At 53.5% G+C, this 19,112-nt stretch overlaps 1 protein-coding gene and 2 long non-coding RNA genes across 4 annotated transcripts in view; 2 read left to right on the top strand and 1 right to left on the bottom strand.

Annotated features, from left to right (window-relative positions):
- Positions 1-537: 537 nt before the first annotated feature.
- LOC132221405 (uncharacterized) lies at positions 538-3,373 on the bottom strand. The gene is made up of 2 exons (XR_009449969.1): positions 2,709-3,373; positions 538-1,435 (listed from the first exon to the last, which is right to left on the bottom strand). It is a non-coding gene; the product is annotated as an uncharacterized LOC132221405 (long non-coding RNA).
- Positions 3,374-3,806: 433 nt separating this feature from the next.
- LOC132221311 (uncharacterized) lies at positions 3,807-7,627 on the top strand. The gene is made up of 3 exons (XR_009449945.1): positions 3,807-5,215; positions 5,355-5,527; positions 5,737-7,627. It is a non-coding gene; the product is annotated as an uncharacterized LOC132221311 (long non-coding RNA).
- Positions 7,628-10,769: 3,142 nt separating this feature from the next.
- AHCYL1 (adenosylhomocysteinase like 1) overlaps positions 10,770-19,112 on the top strand; it is a 32,425-nt gene continuing 24,082 nt past the window's right edge. For both annotated transcript variants that reach the window (XM_059675532.1, XM_059675533.1), the window contains exon 1: positions 10,770-11,165. In XM_059675532.1, coding sequence (XP_059531515.1) covers positions 11,046-11,165 — 120 coding nt within the window. In that variant the 5' untranslated portion in view covers positions 10,770-11,045. The remainder of the gene's footprint in view (positions 11,166-19,112) is intronic.

Here is a 19,112-nt window from a genome sequence, read left to right as displayed (position 1 = left end):
TCTCTCTCACATCAATGTTTCTCTCAGTCTTTCCCTCTCTCCCTAAAAATTAATGGAAAAATATCCTCGGGTGAGGATTCACAACAAATAAAATGAAAGTAGAATTGGAATATATCAAAGACAGACTGTAAAGTGCTTCCTTTACATGAAAAGGTAAGAATGTATAGGAAGAAGCATAGCATATATAGTATATATTGCTACTCTCCATGGTTTCAGGCATCCACTGGGGGTCTTGGAATGCACTCCCTGCGGATAAGGGGGGATGACTGTGGTTCAGACGGTAGCTGAATAGGCAGCCCATCTGAGATCCATGGGGAAGGCAGCCCAGGTCACTAGGGTGCAAGCAGACAAAGGGGGGGTTCCCACCAGGCAGGCCCCTCTCCGTCTGATGGGGGGAACTGATGAGAAGTCAGCGAGTCATTTCTTTTGTTTCATTTTTTAAAAATGATTTAAAAATGTTTCTAAGTATTCAGCTGAGGTATAAAGGGGTGTCTATGCAGCAGAATGGGAAATGAAATAATAAATGCAATCGAAGAGTTAAAGTTCGCATATGCTTTTTATATGCCAGGCACGGCTCTAACCGCTGTACATGTATTAGCTCACTTGATTGTGACAAAACCCCCAACAAGGCAGGCATCGCCGTCGTCGTCCGGGTTTTCCTGGGAAACGCTCACAGGAGGGGTGCAGAGTCCAGAAAGAGGCCTTCGCTTTTGTGGAACATACATCTGCTTGCTTAGATTTTTGTTATGAGTCTGCATTACTTTTATCATTGAAAAGTACCTTTTCTTCAAATACTCTCCAAGAAGAGGTCATTGCACTCACTGTAGAATTGTTAGGATGTGGAAACCAGCTCAGATGAGTAAAGGAAGATGACCCGTCACCTCACCACACAGAGGACACAAGGATGTTGGTGTGTGCCGCCTCAGGTCTTTTCTTTGTCTAAATATGTCATTTGATGTTTATGAAAAAACTGGCTCGCGCTGTAATGCTGCTTTAAAAGCTGCTTTTTCAGCTGACGATTGGATTCCGTCACGGCCATCTTCCCGTGTCACGGCGCGGCCTTCGCCTGGTGCACAGCGTGGCCTTGGCCATGTTTTCGGGGGCCTCCTTTCGCTGTGGGAAGTAGGACAGGGGCAATTCATTCAGCTCTGCTGAATGTGGCAGAGGAGCCTGGTGGACAAATCAGCCATATCTGGTTTTCTTGGCCGTGAATCCTTCAGGAAGGAATGTGAAGTATTTTCCCCACATCCTCCCAGCGGGGCGGCCAGAGCTCGGCCCCCGGAGGTCTAAGAGGAGGGAGCTGGTTCTCCACGGAGCAACAGCCTCACCTGTGGGGTGGGGCTCCCGGGACCGCAGAAGAGGGTGCTGCACGCCCTGCAGAAGCTGAGCTCCCACGGGAATGCAAGCATCTGCGCAGTTCACAGGACGCCAAAACCTGGTGAGGAGATGGCTGTGAGGAGACTGGAAAAAACACCCCTGGGTGGCCAGCTGCTGGGAGGGGCCCGTGTGCGTGGGCAGCTCAGCAGCTTGCCTGGAGAAGCGGTGCCCACACACAGGAAGGACCAGCATTCAACACGTGGCCATAACGGTGCAGCCATAACCGTGGCCACCTCCACCAATGGCGGGCCAGCTGCCCCACTTCCACAAGATCCAGCCCTTTGTTTGGTTATCTGGGGATTTCTGGGTTTTGTTTTGCTTTTGAATATATATTTTTATTGATTTCAGAGAAGAAGGGAGAGGGCGAGAGAGAGAGAAACATCAATGATGAGAGAGAACCATTGATCGGCTGCCTCCTGCACAGCCCCTGCAGGGGATTGAGCCTGCAAACCGGGCATGTGCCCTGACGGGGAATCAAGCCGTGACCTCCTGGTTCCTAGGTTGACACTCAACCACTGAGCCACGCGGGTCGGGCTCTGGGGGTTTTGTTTGTTTGTGAAATTCAATGAGCCAAAGGAGGAAGCCCTAATGATGATATGAAACTTCTCGCCAGCGGGAAAAACAGAGACTATCGGCATTTCTTCCCCTCTGAGTGACACGGAGCTGTTCTTTCCTCAGATGCAGCACCTCGAGGGACATTCGTGCGGCTCAGTGTCTTCCTCCTGGATCGCTGGCTGTCGGTTCCCGGTGTCTTCTATGCCCTTCAGGGTGACAGGCTCCACTGGATCGGCCAGCTCCGCGGATAAGGGGCCTGACCTGGGCCAGGACAGATCCTGTGCCCTAACCGGTTTGGCTCAGTGGATAGAGCATCGGCCTGCGGACTCAAGGGTCCCGGGTTCGATTCCGGTCAAGGGCATGTACCTTGGTTGCGGGCACATCCCCAGTGGGGAGTATGCAGGAGGCAGCTGATCGATGTTTCTCTCTCATCGATGTTTCTAACTCTATCCCTCTTCCACTCTGTAAAAAATCAATAAAATATATTTTTAAAAAAAGGCAGATTGCTGAAACTGGTTTGGCTCAGTGGATAGAGCGTCGGCTTGCGGACTGAAAGGTCCCAGGTTCGATTCCGGTTAAGGGCATGTACCTGGGTTGCAGGCACATCCCCAGTAGGAGATGTGCAGGAGGCAGCTGATCGATGTCTCTCTCATCGATGTTTCTAGCTCTCTATCTCTCTCCCTTCCTCTCTGTAAAAAATCAATAAAATATATTAAAAAAAAAAAAAAAGACAGATCCTGGCTCTGGTCCTGAGTCACTAACCACTCATCACTCACCTGAATCACTAATGTCCTCTGTGGCTCCCAGCAAGTCTCTTCAGCCTCTGTGCCCCCCTGCTCCTGTCTGCGAACCTGTAGGTCTGTGGACCTGTAGGTCTTTGCCCTGGGAGCCCTCGGCCTGTCGGAAGTCTAGACGAAGTCCCTGGCACCTTCGATGACTTATCCACGGAAAGAGTGAGTAGGTCACTATTTCCCCGTGTGCACCAGTCAAACCAGACTGCAGGAACGTTCCAGAACATGCTCGCACCTCCATGGTTTTGCTCTCGCTGTTCCCCTACAGTGAGTGCCCCTCGTTTCTGCCTCTTGACATCCTAATGGTTTTAAGCTTCAACAATCACCACACTCCTCACGGCTGCCATCCTCCCCTGGGAAGCCGGCTCTCTCTCTTCTTCCACGGGCAGGCGTCACATGCCTTTGATGGTGGCAGCGATCAGGGGACACGTTGCAAGCTCCCTGGAGCTGCAGGCTGGGCCTCGTTCATCTCTGCGTCCCCCACAGGACCCAGCCCAGGATTCTGCAAGTTCATGTGCAGCCCAGCGTTAGTGGGACGGAAAGTGGGCCCTGGGCCGCAGCTGGGATGGAGCCTCCTCAGGCCCTGCAGCCTGAGGCGGGTGCGGGGAGTGCCGGCTGGGCGACTTCAGTGACTGGGACTCTCTACCCTCCTCCTCCTCCTCCTCCTCCTCCTCCTCCTCCTCCTCCTCCTCCTCCTCCTCCTCGCCCGGCCCCTCCCCCTCCCCCAGCCCCTCCAGGAGCAGGAAACACTGTGTACTCGGGACTCTCTTCCATCAGACTTGGGCCCCTGAGGACCCTAACCCCACCCACTCCATCCCTGGGTCCCTCCAAAGAGGGCAGAGGCCCAAGTGGTCTGCAGGAAAGGGTCAGAGGGGCCGTGGGAGGGGCCAGCAGCCCAGCTCCTGGTCTCTGGCTTGCCCCCCTCCCCCCAGTCCCCTGTGCTTGCTCTGGTTCTAAACCATGGCACTGCCCCTTGGTCTGGGCGGTTTGGAGTATGGATGGGGCGTGAGCTCGTGCTGCAGGCTGAGCCTCCCTCACTGCTGCAGAACGGGACAGCCCTGAGGGTGGGGATGAGGGAGCTTAACTCTTTTCTGGGGGAAGAGGCCAGGCTGGGACGGGGTCAGGTGCTGGGAGCCTTCAGCCCTCGCCCGGCTGCCCGGGCAGAAGCCCTATGCGTCCTGGAGCAGAAGGGCGGTTTCAGGGTCGGACAGACAGGCAGGAGGACAGCCTTGGGAACCCAGGGTGGCATGGGGAGGCCTGGGAGGGTGAAATGGTTAATGGCTTGTTGAAAAACAAGGAGAGTCCCTCCTCCAGGGGCCCAGCTGGCTGCAAAGTCAGGAACAGAGGCTCCAGGGGTGATGCAATGGGACCCACCCTGAGCACCAGAGAGGGTGAGGAGGCGGCTCCGCCCAGCAGCCACTGCACAGCCAGCGGCGGACCACTCGCCTCCAACCCCCACGCCAGACGCAGGGCAGGGACTTTGGGGCAAAGTGGGCAAAACTGGCCACCCCAGACTCGGAAAGTTGCCGCTTCTGCCTGTCCCACCCCATGTGGCCCTGGTGGCTTTGCAGTCCACAGGGTGCCTCATCAGCGCAGCCAACCCCCACCTCTCCACTTCCAGGACCCTTTCCAGCCCCGGGCAGATGGCAGGCAGGGGAGGAGAGGCTGGGCCTGTGAGAGGCAGACGGGTCTTGCCGCACCTGATCCCGGCACCTGGCACCTCCACTCTCCATTGTCTCGGCACAGGGTACCTGCCGGGATCACAGTGTCCCAGACACTTGCAAAGGACTCAGGGCCGTCCCAAGGGTGCACAGGCTGATCCGAACTCGAGATGGGTGGTGTCCCCACCTCGGGGCCTGGCACAGTCTCAGGGGCCGGGAGAGGGTGCCATGTATTTCTGAGCAGGACTTTGCAGGGTGGGGGCCCAGGAGGGAGGAGGGAGAGCCCCTCTCTGAGAAGGCGTGAGGGGGCCCAGGTTTTGTGACAAAGTCCTGCCCCCGACTCGAAGCCGCACGAGGACAGGAGCGGTGTCTCTCTTGTTGACCGCAGGCTCCCTGGCGCCCAGCACGGCTCCTGGCAAGAAGCCTGCGCTGAATAAGTCACCGACCGCAGAGAGCGGGCGGGCTGAAGTCCAAGTCGGTTTTCCAATTCCTGCAGTCCGCTGTTGGCCAGCCCCTCCACCCGCACACCCACACTCACTCACCCACACACTCACAGGCACAGGAAAACACGCAATGGAGCACAGAGTCATCAGAAGATTGCCTCGAATGGTTGTTTACAGTTACTGGATGCCTCTCAGCCTTCCCTTGCTCGGGCTGCAGCGGGTACATCAGGATTTCTGGTGCAAACCATCAAAAAGCATGCGGGATGCTCGAGGGGCTGCTGGACGCGAAGGGGCTGCTGGACGTGAAGTCGCCAGACGGGGCTAGGCCGGGGCCAGCTCATGCAAGGTGGGCAATTGCAGCCTCCTTTCCAAGGCAGGACTATCCCAGGTGAGCAAGCTCCACATCAGCACGGACAACCCCCTCCCTCCCTCCCTCTCTCCTGCCGCCAGCAGGGCTCAGCTTCCTGTCCAGGGAAGCAGGGCGCAGAGGGGACTCCAAATTCGCATGTCACCCCTCTCCCCTCCAGATTCTTTCACATCTTAGGAACCGACGTTCGCACAACACCTGCGACTTGTGCAAAGCTCCTTTCTGTTCATGATCGTGTTGGATGGGTCATCACCAGCCCCAGAGGGAAAGCCGTCACCCTGTTCTGCAGGGGGGGGGCACAGGCCCAGAGTGGTCCCGGCTTCCAGCGGCCAAGTTGGTAGCAGAGTCAGGACTCAGATGCCCGGCTTCCCCCGCAGCATGCAGCCTCCCCGGCCGCCCCGTGAGTGAGCTGTTCTGGGCCCTGCACCTCCGGTCCCCTCACAGCCACCAAGTACCTTCTCCCGGGACCCTGAGTACAGCCAGGACGAGTGCCCCCCCCCCCCCCCCCCCCCGGTGCACATGTTGCTGCTTCTCTCTGTCAGGACCTGCGCTCTTTCCCTGAGAGCCATTCCCCTCTGACTCCCACCCCGACACACACTCTGTTCACATCGCACTAAGTTGGAAACAACCAAAGAAAACAGTTAAGCAAACTCGCACGGCAACGCGAGCGAACACGCGGGACAAGCTGACGGCTGGCAGGTAAGGGACCTCGCTCGGTGTGGGATGCTGTGTTTTGAAATATTGTGATTTGATTAAAGCAGAACACGAACCACATGCTCATCACAGGTGTGCCAAAGTGCGCGCCTGCAAGCTGGTAAGAGCCAGAAGTGCGCTGAGAGACGTAAAGAGATTGTTATCTACGTGGGGCTTTCTTTTCCTATAAAGATTAAGCTCAAAACAACCAGAAGCTGCAAAATAAATAAATGTGATCATAATAAGCAGAGGAGGAGGAGTCTGTCTCGGTCCCCAGAGGACCACCCATCTTCTGGAAAGGGCTGGAGTTGCAGGGCGCAGACGGGAGGGCGGGAGCCTGGAAGTGGGGAGTCGGGGAGCTGTGGGAAGGAGGAGGCAGGCCCACCCAGGGGAGCAGCGCCCAGAGCCGCAGAGGTGCAGCTGGGAGCATCGCCCCGGGGAGCCCCTGGGGGCCTGGGGGCCAGACGAGCAATGTGGATGGTGCCTCCCGGAGCTGTGCATCCTGGTGGTTCTGGGACACCTTGCATCTCAGAGGACCAACGCGGGACCCGCCTACAGGAGGGGGCGGCCTGCAGAGAGAGCACCGCCTTGCTCTGGGGGATGCCAGCCTGCAGGGAGCAGGCGGGTGTGAAAGGCGCCAACCGAGGCTCCCCTGGGACCCAGGGACAGTGCACTTCACAGACAGACCACACTCAAGGCGTCTCCGCTGACTCTTTATCTCCGCGGCCCTCCACCCTGCCCTGCTCCCCTCCTGTGCTCCCCGTCCTGGTGGCTGGCACCACCACTCACCACGGCTTCCCAGGCTGCGGGCCCTGGCCCTGCCTCCGCCTCCGGCTCTCGCTCCGCCCTGCTTTGCACCCTGTGCCGCACCCCCACTGAGACATTCACAGTTCCTGGAAGATGCCAAGCTGTGTTGCTGCCCTGCCTTTTCCCATGCTCTTCCTTCCGCCCAGAATCCGTCTCTATCTTGTCCGGCTGCTTATCTGTCAAGAGTCAGCTTAAGCAGCGTCACCCTCCGTGAACCCTTTCTGCTCATCCCTTCCTCCCCACCCCGCCCACCCCCCCTGCCCTCTGTGCCCAGGCAGACAGACAGCACCACCTCACTGGTCTCCGCAGCCCCATATCCAGCACTGCTCCTGCACAGCCTCAGCATCTGATACATATTTTATGAAGTAAACAAACAAACAAACAACAACAACAACAAAACGAATGTGGCCCAGCCGGCATGGCTCAGTGATTGAGCATCGACCTATGAACCAGGAGGTCAAGGTCCGATTCCTGGTCAGGGCGCATGCCTGGGTTGTGGGTTCCATCCCCAGTGTGGGACATGCAGCAGGCAGCAGATCAATGATTCTCATCATTGATGGTTCTCTCTCTCCCTCTCCCTTCCTCTCTGAATCAATAATCCTATATAATAAAAGCCTAATATGCTAAGTGTCTGTTGGCAGGTCAGCCATTCAACCAATCAAAGTATACTATGCTAATGATATGCTAAGGCCACTCAACTACTCACTATGACGGGCACTGACCACTAGGGGGCAGACAGTCAACCGGTAAGTTAGCTTGCTGCTGGGGTCTGGCCCATTGGGACTGAGTGAGATGGGCTGGACGCACCCTGGAGCCCTCTGTGGTCCCTCCCGTGGTCTCTCCCCAGCTGGCCAACCTCCTGTGTCCCTCCCCTGCCCCAGTTGTGCACCGGCGGGGTCCCTTGGCCTGGCCTGTGCCCGCTCACAATCCGGGCTGAGGGACCCCCCCGCCCAGTGCACGAATTTTGTGCACTGGGCCACTGGTAATAATAATAATAAAAATATTACGAAGGGCACTTTTGGGGGAGACAAAAGAGTGAATTTGATTAAGGAAACCAAGCCCACGCGTCACTGGTGACATTTCCCAAGTCACCTCTACCCTCAGGCTACTCCTTCCTAGAGTAGGGTCCCCTCTGGTCTCGAGGCCTGCAGAGTGCCCCCGCCACACACACACACCCCACCGGCCCACCGACCCTCCCGGGCCCCTGGCCTCTGATCCGTGTGCAGCCCCTTCGCGGGCTGCGCGGGGTCATCCAGGAGTCGTGGCGGTGGGATGAGAGGCTTCTCGTGGGTGTTATGTCATCCCGCTCCCAGGCTGGGCGAGCCCTTTGATCCCCGGCCCCCACGTGGCAGCAGGTGGCAGCCACCCATGTCCTCTCAGCAGGCTGGTTTCCAGGAATGCCCTTGGCCCTGGCCTGCGCCCCTCCCGCCTTCCAGTGAGCGCACTCCCCGTGGATGTCAGAGCCCAGCCTCCCCTGGGCCCGGCGCTCAGGAAAGTGGAGTCGAACCTGCTGGTCACCTTCTTGGCTCAGACTGTGAAGGCGCTGCTTCCGCGAGGCTGGCCCGTCTCCCGTCCCCAGCGGCAGCCTCACTGTGGGCCTGGGGGTGGGGAAACCCGGCACTGGGTTCAGGGGTGAAAGAGAGGCTGGGTCTCGCTGTCTGAATGCTAACCTCTCTGACAATGGGAATTTAAAAAAATATATATCTTTACTGATTTCAGAGAGGAAGGGAGAGGGAGAGAGAGAGAGAGAGAGACATCAATGATGAGAGAATCATTCATTGATCGGCTGCCTCTTACAGGCCCCCACTGGGATTTGAGCCCGCAACCCGGGCATGTACCTTGACGGGGAATTGAACCCTGACCTCTTGGTTCATGGGTCGATGCTCAACCATTGGGCCACACTGCCCGGGTGACAATGGGAATTTAAAAAATCAAATCCAAAGGGCAGGCTCACGGATGCATTTATTTATGTTCTGAAATACGCTAACTTAAGCCGCGTGCTTTCCTCTTTAAAGGATGTGGAGTTTTGCCTCTATTCCAGCTGGCTCTGCCTCTGCTCTCTGGCCTCTGACGACAGTCCAGGCAAACGCACAGAAGGAAAGCTACTTCGGGCCGCACGCCAGTGTCCCGCGTGGGCAGGTGTGGCTCCTGGCCCCAGGCGGGAGGTGAGGGGAAAGGTGCAGGGACCTGGCATGCTGGTCCCCCCCCCCCCCCCCCCCGTCCCTTCTGCTAGGGAACAGCCCTGAGAGGGAAGTCCAGGGGCTTGAAGGAGCCGGCAGAGGAGAGAATCTAGCAGTTCACGACCAGGATGCGCAGAAGCGCGCATCCTGCCAGGCACTTCCACGGGCCAGGCCGCTTCAAACAGAGGCCTCCTGGGGCTGGGTGGTGGGAACTCCGGCTGCTCTGACTAAGACTTCTGGGGCCCAGAGGCAAGTATTTCACACTCTTCCCAACCTTGAACATAAACCAGTGGGGAAAGGGTCGCTTCAAACCACAGCTTCTCTCTGGAAAGAGAGACCTAGTTAGATTCTGGATATAAAAAGGTGGGCTTGGGGGGCAGAGTGTGTGTGTGTGTGTGTGTGTGTGTGTGTGTGTGTGTGTCTTGGTGGGGGGGGGGGGCGGTGATTTAGGAAAAAACAATGGAAAGACTTAAACTCTCAGCACAGGAGAGAGGAAACTGGCTTCCCAGAGTTGATCAAGGAGGGGAGGTGGGGTGGAGGGTGGGAAGGGTGTACCAGGGATGAGTGAGGTGGGATGCAGCGGGCCAGGGAGCTTCGTGGCGTGGTGTGCCCAGTGAGAAATCCCAGGTGACTGGAGAGCCAAAATAACTTTTCAGAACATTTCAGAAATGTGACTTTAAATTGTTTGCTGTGTGATGTAATCCCTCCCCTGTGGCCAACAAATTTTCATTAAAAGTTCTGCTCCATGTTACAGCACTATTTTTGTAGTTGTTTTGGAATCGGGGTGGGGGCTGGAAGGAACAGGGGCTGTGTTCCCTATGCGAATGGATGGCAGGAACTAAAGAAACAGCCACAAGGCCAGAATACTGAACAAAGCTTCGACGAGGCAGAACAGTAGAGCCAGAGGTAACCACGAACTCAAAGTCCCCCCGGCCACTCACAGAAATCCTGGGAGGGCAGTGGACTTCCCACAGGACAGGGGAGTTCGAGCCAATGTCATCTGTATCTCAAAGGACACGCTACCTCAGCTGACATTAGGTTGCAAATAGGCTTTGCCTTGCCAGCTGGACTCAGCCTTGCAAAACACAGACTGTATCACTAGGGCCTTTGCTGTCCAGGGCGAGAGTGGGGACGGCACATAGTAGGGCCCAGTAAAAGCATGTGAATGGTCCATGGACGCCCTGGGTGCCTCACTGAGAACTGGCAGAGTTTAATATTTGGGGTGGGAGGGAGGCAGTGACACTGAAGCAGGAAAGCCATTCAGTCTGGAAACTTCTCCTCCTGCCTCCATCATCTGACCCGTTAGCCAGCCCTTCCCAATGGCTAGGTAACATCAGCTCTGTGGCCTGGGGGTCTGTAAACAGGCAAGGCCCAGGGGAGACGGTGGTGGAGGAGGTCACAAAGGTTGTGCGGAAATCACAGTGCTCTGCGTCTGCCCGCCCTTATAGATCCAGGGAGGTAAACACCGCCCCTTGGTTCGGGGCTTCGGGTCCAAAGGCCCTGGCGCGGGGGCACTGAATGAGTGAGTTGTCTTGGGCCGCAGATGTTTCCTAGGACCAGCTGCAGGATGTGTGGCGTGGGGCTCTGGTCTTTGCTCCCCAGCATCCCCCTTATGCTGTTCGGAGGCCTGGCCTGGAACCCCACATCCCGAAGACCCCCCCAGTTCTGCGGCTTCCCTGCGGGAACCACGCGCGGCTCGCAGGGCTGATGGCGCCACCTGGCGGCGAAGAGGGTCCGATTCACCCTGCGAGCTGGGAAGCCGAGGGGGAGGCTGCGGCGGCCCGGCCCAGCGTGGTGACGTCACGACCGAGCGCCTTTCGCCCCGCCCCTCGCCCCGCCCCGGAGCTGCCAGTACCCGACGTGGCGTCACCGCCCTCTACCCTTACTTTGCGTGCGTGTGTGCGTGCGGCGGAGGTGGCGGCGCGGGCCAGTCGGAGCTCCGCGCTGCTGCTCCTGGGGCTCCTGTCGCTGCCGTCGCGGTCCCGCAGCCTCGGACGGCCCAGCGGACCCGGCGCCCGCCCCAGCTCCTCGGCCCCGGAGCGGCTCTGCGCGGGCCCGGCGGGAGGGTGGGCGAGCGCGTGTCGGAGGGCGCCGCGCGGGCGGGCGGGCGAGCGCTCCGGAGCGGGCGAGGCGGGGGCGGCGGGGCAGCAGCGGGCCCGGCCGGCCGGGGAATGTCGATGCCTGACGCGATGCCGCTGCCCGGGGTCGGGGAGGAGCGGAAGCAAGCCAAGGAGATCGAGGACGCCGAGAAGTACTCCTTCATGGCCACCGTCACCAAGGCGCCCAAGAAGGTGCGGGGGCTCGGGTGGCGGCGGGGCCCGGGCCCGGGCCTCGCGGGAGGGGCGCGAGCGGGCCCCGCGCTCCAGCCGGTCGGCGACTCCGGGGCTGAGGTTGGAGGGGATCGCGACGGCCGAGAGGGTGGCGGGGTGGCGGGGGAGCCGCCCCAGGCCCGTCCCGGGCTGGCCAGGCCGCCCCTGACCTCCCTTTCCTTTGTCCCCGGGCCCTGGTCCTCCGGGATCTTTCTGAAACGCGCCCCCGGCCTTTCCCGGATGAAGGGCCTCGGAGACCGGAGTGCGAGGGAGGTGAAGCCACTGGCCGGCCCCGGTGGCCGGCCCCGGGGGTGGGAGTGCACGGGAAGCCTCCCCGCAGGTGAGTGGGTGAGCCAGGTGGCGCGCGCCGGGAGCACAGCTGCGTGCTCGCTGCGAGGCGAAGAGCCCCACGCGCGCGGGGCCAGCCAGCTCTTGTGCAGGTGGGAGCGATACGGGAGGGCAGCGTGAGGTTGAAGAGCAAACGGTGCTTTTCACCCCCTTCGCTGGTCCAGCTCTTCCACGCACGTGAGAAACGAGCACGGGGAGGTGGGTGACAGCAGACACCGTCTCGGGCACACGCTGATCGCCGAGTCATGCGAACAGATGATCCCTTAGGCGTCCCTGGAGAAGGGAGCTGGGGCGGGTCGGCCGGGTGGGGGGGTGGGGGAGGCAGGATTGCTCCTGCTTGACAAGTTTCGTGTGTTGTGCGGCTTGAGCCCAGAGGTTGTCCTGCTAACCCTCTTGCCCGGGAAGGTGAAACGGCAGCCTTTGCGGCTCTCGGTGTAACGAGCTCCAGGATCCCTCGCGTTTCCCGAGCACTTGCTGCCAACCACATCCTGACTTTCCACATACCCGGCGCCCGGCTAACAGGAGACTGCAGGCCCCGGGGGCAGCCGGGTAAACATTCCCCACGGGTGTCAACACGGCGTCCAGGCCGCCGGGGCCTGCAGGGTTCCACGGGCGCAGCGCTTGTGTAAGCTGACCGCCCGCCCTGCAGGCTGGGCTCGCAGGGGTAGTTACAGGCTTGAGGCTCCTCCACCTGAACTGGTTACGCCGTCATTCCTTTTCTTTTCTCTCTTTGGTAAGGAATGAATCTAGCACTCCAGAAATCAAACGCAAGGTTGAAAAGACAGTTCACTGTTGTGTGCTTTAGCTCCATTCCCCCCCACGAACTGAAGATCTTACAGTAGAATGCCTCTTAGAAGGTTGGGGAAGATCCCTTGATTCTAAGGAGCCCGATGAGCCTTTTTAGTGCTCTGGGTTCAGCTGACTGCTTGGCTGGGGCAGTTTGAGGCAGTCACAGCCCTGCTGAGCAGGATGCTTAAGGATAGCACCTCTGACCAGTGACGAGGAAAGCCCTGGTACCCTAACTCCCGGACAGACCGCTTCGTCTCCCGGCCAGCCTGTCTTTTGTCTCCACATTAGGCGCCTCTCTTCGTTCTTGCCCTTATTTTATCAAGCCTTTATTCCCGAAAGTACCACTAGTAATAAGACAAAGTTTATATCGTAGATTGTAGATCGGAAACTGCATAAAGGCAGAGACTCTTGTGCACCATTGAATGCTCTGTGCGTGGCTCTGTCCCTAGAATATACCAGTCGTAGGTACTCAGTATTAATTGCCCACCTGGCTAATGGGTACTCCAGATGTCTGCATGGCTGCCTACCAGGAGTAAGTGCCCCTTCTCCCCTTTTCTTCCCTGGAGGAATATTGCTAATGTGTATTATTGTCAGGCCAAGTGCTAATGACTTTAAAGACTCATTCCATTAGCTGACAGAAGCAGCCTGGGCCAGGAACGTGGGAAGACCCCGTGTGAATTTCCATTTGCTGGTAAATGTATCCCCGTGTTTCTTAGTAATGCTCTCTCTGAGCTTTATTGTGTAGCACTTACACAGCACGATATTAAAGTGCTTTATGATAACTAATTACCCTTCCGCTAGTGACTATAAAAGGCATTTATTTAGTTCATGAGTTGGTTGAGGACTAGTCAAGGTCACGCAGCAGCAAGTCCTAGGTGATGGTTTTTTCAGAACGGCAGCCGAATTGGACAGTATGACGCACCGCACTTTTGTGCCTCTGCCATGTGTGGATACTGTGAGAAAGTGTGAGAAAAGTAAGAGAGAAATGTAGAATGGTGTGAGAAAAAGGCCTCTTCAAAGGGTGCTGTCCTTCACCTGTTCGGATTCCGATGTGGCTGTAGACCAAGTATTTTGGATCATTCCAAGCCCCGAGGCCCCTGGGAAATGAGGACATTTTTGGTGCCAGTCAGAGGCTGTAGGTTATTTCAGGGTGACCTTGCTGGTGCTCAGGTCAGATTCCAGTGTAACTGGTGAAGTTTTATTCACTTTATTTGAGGTAGAATAGATGTCCATCAATTAAAAGCATAGGTATTGAGATTCTTCTACTATAATCATTCAGTTTTATATGCCTGGGGCCTCCCACAGTGTGTGTAGATAATAGGACTTGGTTTGATTCTTGACCTGGGTGGCAAGAAGCCAACTAAATGTCTACACCTTAAGCAAGTGAGCTCTGTGCCTCAGCTTCCTTATCGGCCAAGTAAGTGCTTTTTGTTTGCAGCAGGGGGAAATAGGCACAGGTTGGAACCAAGCAAAAGTGGGTTTTTGTTTGATTTTTTAAAGAAGTCTATTAGGGGGCAGGAGTGGGGTGGAGGGGGTCAGTGGGGAACAAAGGGGAACATTTGTAATACTTGCAACAATAAAGATTTTTTAAAAATTTTGCCCTGGTCGGTTTGGCTCACTGGATAGAGCATCAGCCTGCGGACTCAAGGGTCCCAGGTTCGATTTCGGCCAAGGGCATGTACCTTGGTTGCGGGCACACACCCAGTAGGGAGCGTGCAGGAGGTGGCTGATCGATGTTTCTCTCTCATCGATGTTTCTGACTATCTCTCTCCCTTCCTCTCTGTGAAAAATAAATAATATATATATATATATAAAGTCTGTTAGTATGTTACACTCCCTCTTTTTAGTGAGCATTTGAGCTGCTTATACAGGACTCTTACAATATAGAAAGGAAGTCAAAATAGAAATTAGCAAAAATATTGTTTACCCTGAGGGCTAAGATGGTTGGGGAGGCTGAGCATCACATGTAACTCAGAGCTTCCTGGGAGCCCGGGGATAAAAGGAATCCCAGAGTTACAGTCTTCCTGGCAGACATAGGAAATAATACATACCAATTCCTGAGGAAGACAGCTTGTGCTGACACTTAGTTCCAAAGGAGATTTTTGTAGGACATTATTAATAGCTATAGTATGATTCAGTAGTAAGGCTTGTTCACGATGTCACTGGTGATTTCAGATGGTATAACCAGGAAATTTTGGGTGAGAAAGGAGTCCTTTAGTTGTGCTGAATAGTGTGAGGAAACGGCCTCTTCAAAGGGCGCTGCCCTTAACCCGTGAGGATTCCAATGTGGCTCTAGACCAAGTAATTTTGGATCACTCCAAGCCCTGAGGCCCCTCAGGAAATGAGGACATTTCTGGTGCCAGTCAAGCTGTAGGTCACTTCAGGGTGACCTTGATCGTCCTCAGATCCGATTCTAGTGTAACCGGTGAAGTTTTAATCACTTCGGGAAAGAGTGGATGTCCATCAAATAGCATAGGTATTGAGATTCTTCAACAATAATCACAACTAAAGAGGATCCTTGTTTAATATTGGCAGTTATCAGTCACACCAAACAGGCAGCTGGTGGCCCATAATCACTGGGTGTTTATCCTTCTGTTTCTGCTACTTTGTGTTGCAGAGGTAATAGCACTTCTTGGGCCTTTAGAAATTGACATTGTATCAAGTCGATCCCCTCCCCAGTAGGGGAAGCCCAGATCTCCAGCTTGTTGATGAAACTAAAATAGTCATGTTTCTCTGGAAGGCCTAGCAGGAGGCTTGCTCTTTGTACTTCTGAACATTTGGAGGGACTCAGGGGTGACACGTCAGGTACTTGCCCTAGGAGTTTTGCAGTCAGACTTTACCAAACACTACAAGAGGGGCAAGAAGAGAAAGAACGCAAAAGAAGTTACTTTTGCTGGTAGGATATTCTCTTTTTGAATAAAGCAGATATATCAAAGGAGTCAGCTGAACCTAGAAACATACCAGGTAGAACCCCAGTGAGTACTGCTTAGATGTTAACCTATTCGGTGGAATCTTAGTACAGCTTTACAGCATTTACAGCACTTCGAGTCACTGAGAAGAGTTTTATTTTTTTATTTTTATTTTTTTTAAATATATTTTATTGATATTTTACAGAGAGGAAGGGAGAGAGATAGAGAGCCAGAAACATCGATGAGAGAGAAACATCAATCAGCTGCCTCTTGCACATCTCCCACTGGGGATGTGCCCGCAACCCAGGTACACGCCCTCAACCGGAATCGAACCTGGGACCTTTCAGTCCGCAGGCCGACGCTCTATCCACTGAGCCAAACCGGTTTCGGCCACTGAGAAGAGTTTTAATAGGTGACGTCTATCTTCTCCAGACATCATTAGTACCTCTTGATTCTCTTTCATGGCAGGCTCTCAACAGGTATCAGATGTGTACTAGTAAGAAGATCCGATCTTGTTTAGATTTCTCCACAGATACGGATCACCTCTCTTTTTCTTACTTGATTCTGTTTAGTTAGTTAAACACTAGTTTCCGTTATCACTTCGTTCTACGTTCATTAAACTTTTAGCTTGTGGCAAGTTTACAAATGTGGACCATTGGTTTTATCAGGAGGATATAGTTTGAGATCCAGTGTGTGTGAGCCAATGTAATATTCTTCAACATGTTTACGAAGTTTTTAAGGTATTTTGATACATACAGTGTAATTCTTTAGTTGTCTGTGACACCGAATAAGTTTACTTTGTTACTTCATGTAGTTATGATCTGTAAACAAGTATTTTAGTGCTTTCTTGAACCTGTTATATAAAGGAACTGGCGAGTAAAGGAGAGTCATTTATACCAATCTTTCTCAAATTTGGGAATCTGAATATTAGAATTTTATTAAGAAGGGCCACCCTTATTTTTCTGGGTATAATATTCAGAACATGTCTTAGTTAGGTGGGTCAGAAGCATCCCCTCATGTATGAAGAATGATATATTTGCACTGACCAGAGTTTTTTCCCAACCTGAAATCTGAGAACCCAAATTTAAGGACAAATTCTTACCACAAGTCTGCCTTCCGACTCTTATCAACACTATCATTGCCTTGCATATGGTAGCAGTTAAAGTTTCATATAGAATTGTGGTCACTTTTTCTCTTCTGATTCCATATTTCCCTTTGACTCATTCAGGAAGTTCTCTTGCTCTCCCACTGTCGCTTGCCTGTTACATGAAACGTGTTGAACTTTCCATTTTTTGTTCTAAAACTGAGGAGTAAGTCAAGCACTTGACTTTTGGAGTCAGGTTTACCTTCTGTCTCTACCATCTACTAGACTTGGAACTTTGGACCAGTGACTTAAGCTTCTGAGCCTCATTTTCTTTCTGTCATTTTTTTCTTTTCTTTTTTTCTTTATCTGTAAATGACTTTATTTCACTCTCATTCTTGAGAGATAGTTTTGTTAGGTACACAATTTTAGGTTGACATTTATTTTTCTCAACACTTTGAAGGTATGCTTCCATTACCTCCTGGCCTAAATGATCACTAAATAAAAGTCAGTTGTCTTTCTAATTATTTATCTGCAGGTGATCTGTCCCCTACCCCCCTTTTTTAAAGCTACTTTTAAGGTTTTTTGGGTGTTTTTTTTTTTCACAACTGCATATGACTGTGGTCAAGGGCATGGACTTTGAGCCTCCATTTTTCTGTCTGTAAAATGGGGAATAGTGATAGCACTACAGGATTGTCAAGGGGAATAGCATCTAGTAAATCTCAGTGTATTTACTCTTTTATAACTAGGGTGACCGTATATCCTGGTTGCCTGGTACAGTTCTGGTTTATGCCTCTTATCCCAGCATGGTCTTCAATGAGTACCTTCTTCCACTAGTTTATTTGAAATATTCTTAAAGAGCTAAAACAAAGCTGTTTCCATTGGGACATCTATTGGGAAAATTTTCCCTGACAAAAATGTTATTTTATGTAGAGCTGCCACCTATTGAGCACTAGAGTAGTTGTTGACTTCCAGGAGGCGGATAGACAATGGGAGAACTTAGAGCTTGTGATGGAAGTGGGATCCGCGCTACCCAACCACCGCGTAGAATGTGGGTGTCTGTCAGGCGTTGGGCTAGCTGAGTCCAGGAATCGGTTTCTTCAGTCTGCAGTAGTGTGGGAATCTTCCCACACTAGAATCCCAGAATTACTGAAACCATTGCGAAGACTCCTCTGAGCTATGACTATATCTTCTTATGTAATCACCTCAGATTTCATCTCTGCCTGCGCGGTCCCCCTCCTGGCGCTGTTTCTCTGCTCCAGACAGCCTGCTCCTCATTGCGTGTAACCGAGTTTCTCCTGCAGAAATGCGTGGCCTTTGCTCCACAGCAGTTACAGAGCCAGGGTGGAGCACGCCGGCCTTGGTTGACGCTCAGACAGGTTTCATTTTTGTTCTTAATCTCTGTTCATTTTTCCTAGCGGATTCAGCCCAGTGTCTAAAGTTCAGAATGTATATAATGATTGGTACTGTTAAGCAGTATACAATGGGACTTAATCATTTACTGCTCGAACAGGGCACAAAGTCAAAAAGCTTAATGAACTGGTAAAAGGTAGTATTTGGTGTCCTGGGGTAGAATGGAAAGAACGTTGACAGAACCACACATCTAGGACTGTCCAAGCATGTTCCTGCTTTCTTTTTAAATTAAAGTATAGGTGACATGCAATGTTGTATTAGTTTCAGGTGTACAACATTGATCTGACATTTATATACCTTACAAAGCGATCACAAGTCTAGTAACCATCTGTCACTGTACAAAGTTATATTATTGACTGTTTTCTCTGTGTTGTACATGACATCCTTGTGACTTATTTATTTCATAACTGTACCTCTCAATCCCCTTCACCTTTCTTGTCCATCCCACCCCCACTCCCACCTCACCCCCCGCAACCATCAGTTCGTTCTCTGTATCTATGAATGTTTCTGTGTTTGATTCCATACATAAGGGATATCACATGCTATTTGTCTTTCTTAGTAATGTGCCTTAGTAATGTGTCCCACATTCAACCTATAGGACCGAATGGCCTTAGCACGTTCTCCTTGACCAGTTCGCTTCTTTTAAAACGGACACCCTGTATCAGCTGTGTGCTAGACAGAGGCTTACACAGGAGGGGCTGCGACTGCTCACCTCCATGCCGCTCATCTTGGACCTGTCGCAGGTTTAGTTCTTGACAATCTGAAGAACTGCCAGCCAGAGCCAGCCCTGTGGATACATTCTCTTCTCCTGAACCTGCGTGTGCAGTGACGTCAGTGGGATCCCACGGAGCTGTGTGCTCGGGGCCAAGGGAAAGGCTCCCGTGCTGCTCCGCGTGGTGCGTAGCGCTGAGCTGGACGTGATTTGGTGAGCGGCAGGAGGCAGGGGTTGCGGCCTGGAGGGGGTGAGTGGAACCATGTTTCATATCACTGTGCTCTGAGTAACATCAGGGTTTGGAGAATGTTTAATAAATGTCTCCCACTCTCCTAGTCTTTGATTGATTGTATTAAGGTGAACGTTGGGACACACGTTTCCATGGACTTAATGGGAAGTACTTTATCCTTTTCCCACAGGACTGGTCTGAGCTCAAGTCAAAGTTGTTGGGCTGTGACCTGTTCCCATGAATGATCTTAGGATCCTGAACTCAAAAAGGGACCCTTCAAGGAAGCTGTAGGACAGATTCTGCTCTGCCCTCTTGGACCATACCTCGCACATACGTGTAGTGTGCAGTGCCTGCACACATACTGATGGTGCTTATTTATTGAGTAGAATACTGTGACATGATTATCCCCAGGAGAAAGTGAGTTGGACTTCCTTGGTGGCTTTGGCTT

This window comes from Myotis daubentonii, chromosome 18 (assembly GCF_963259705.1).
Source record: "Myotis daubentonii chromosome 18, mMyoDau2.1, whole genome shotgun sequence".
Taxonomy (NCBI): Eukaryota; Metazoa; Chordata; class Mammalia; order Chiroptera; family Vespertilionidae; genus Myotis; species Myotis daubentonii.
This window is presented reverse-complemented; position numbering and strand designations above follow the sequence as displayed.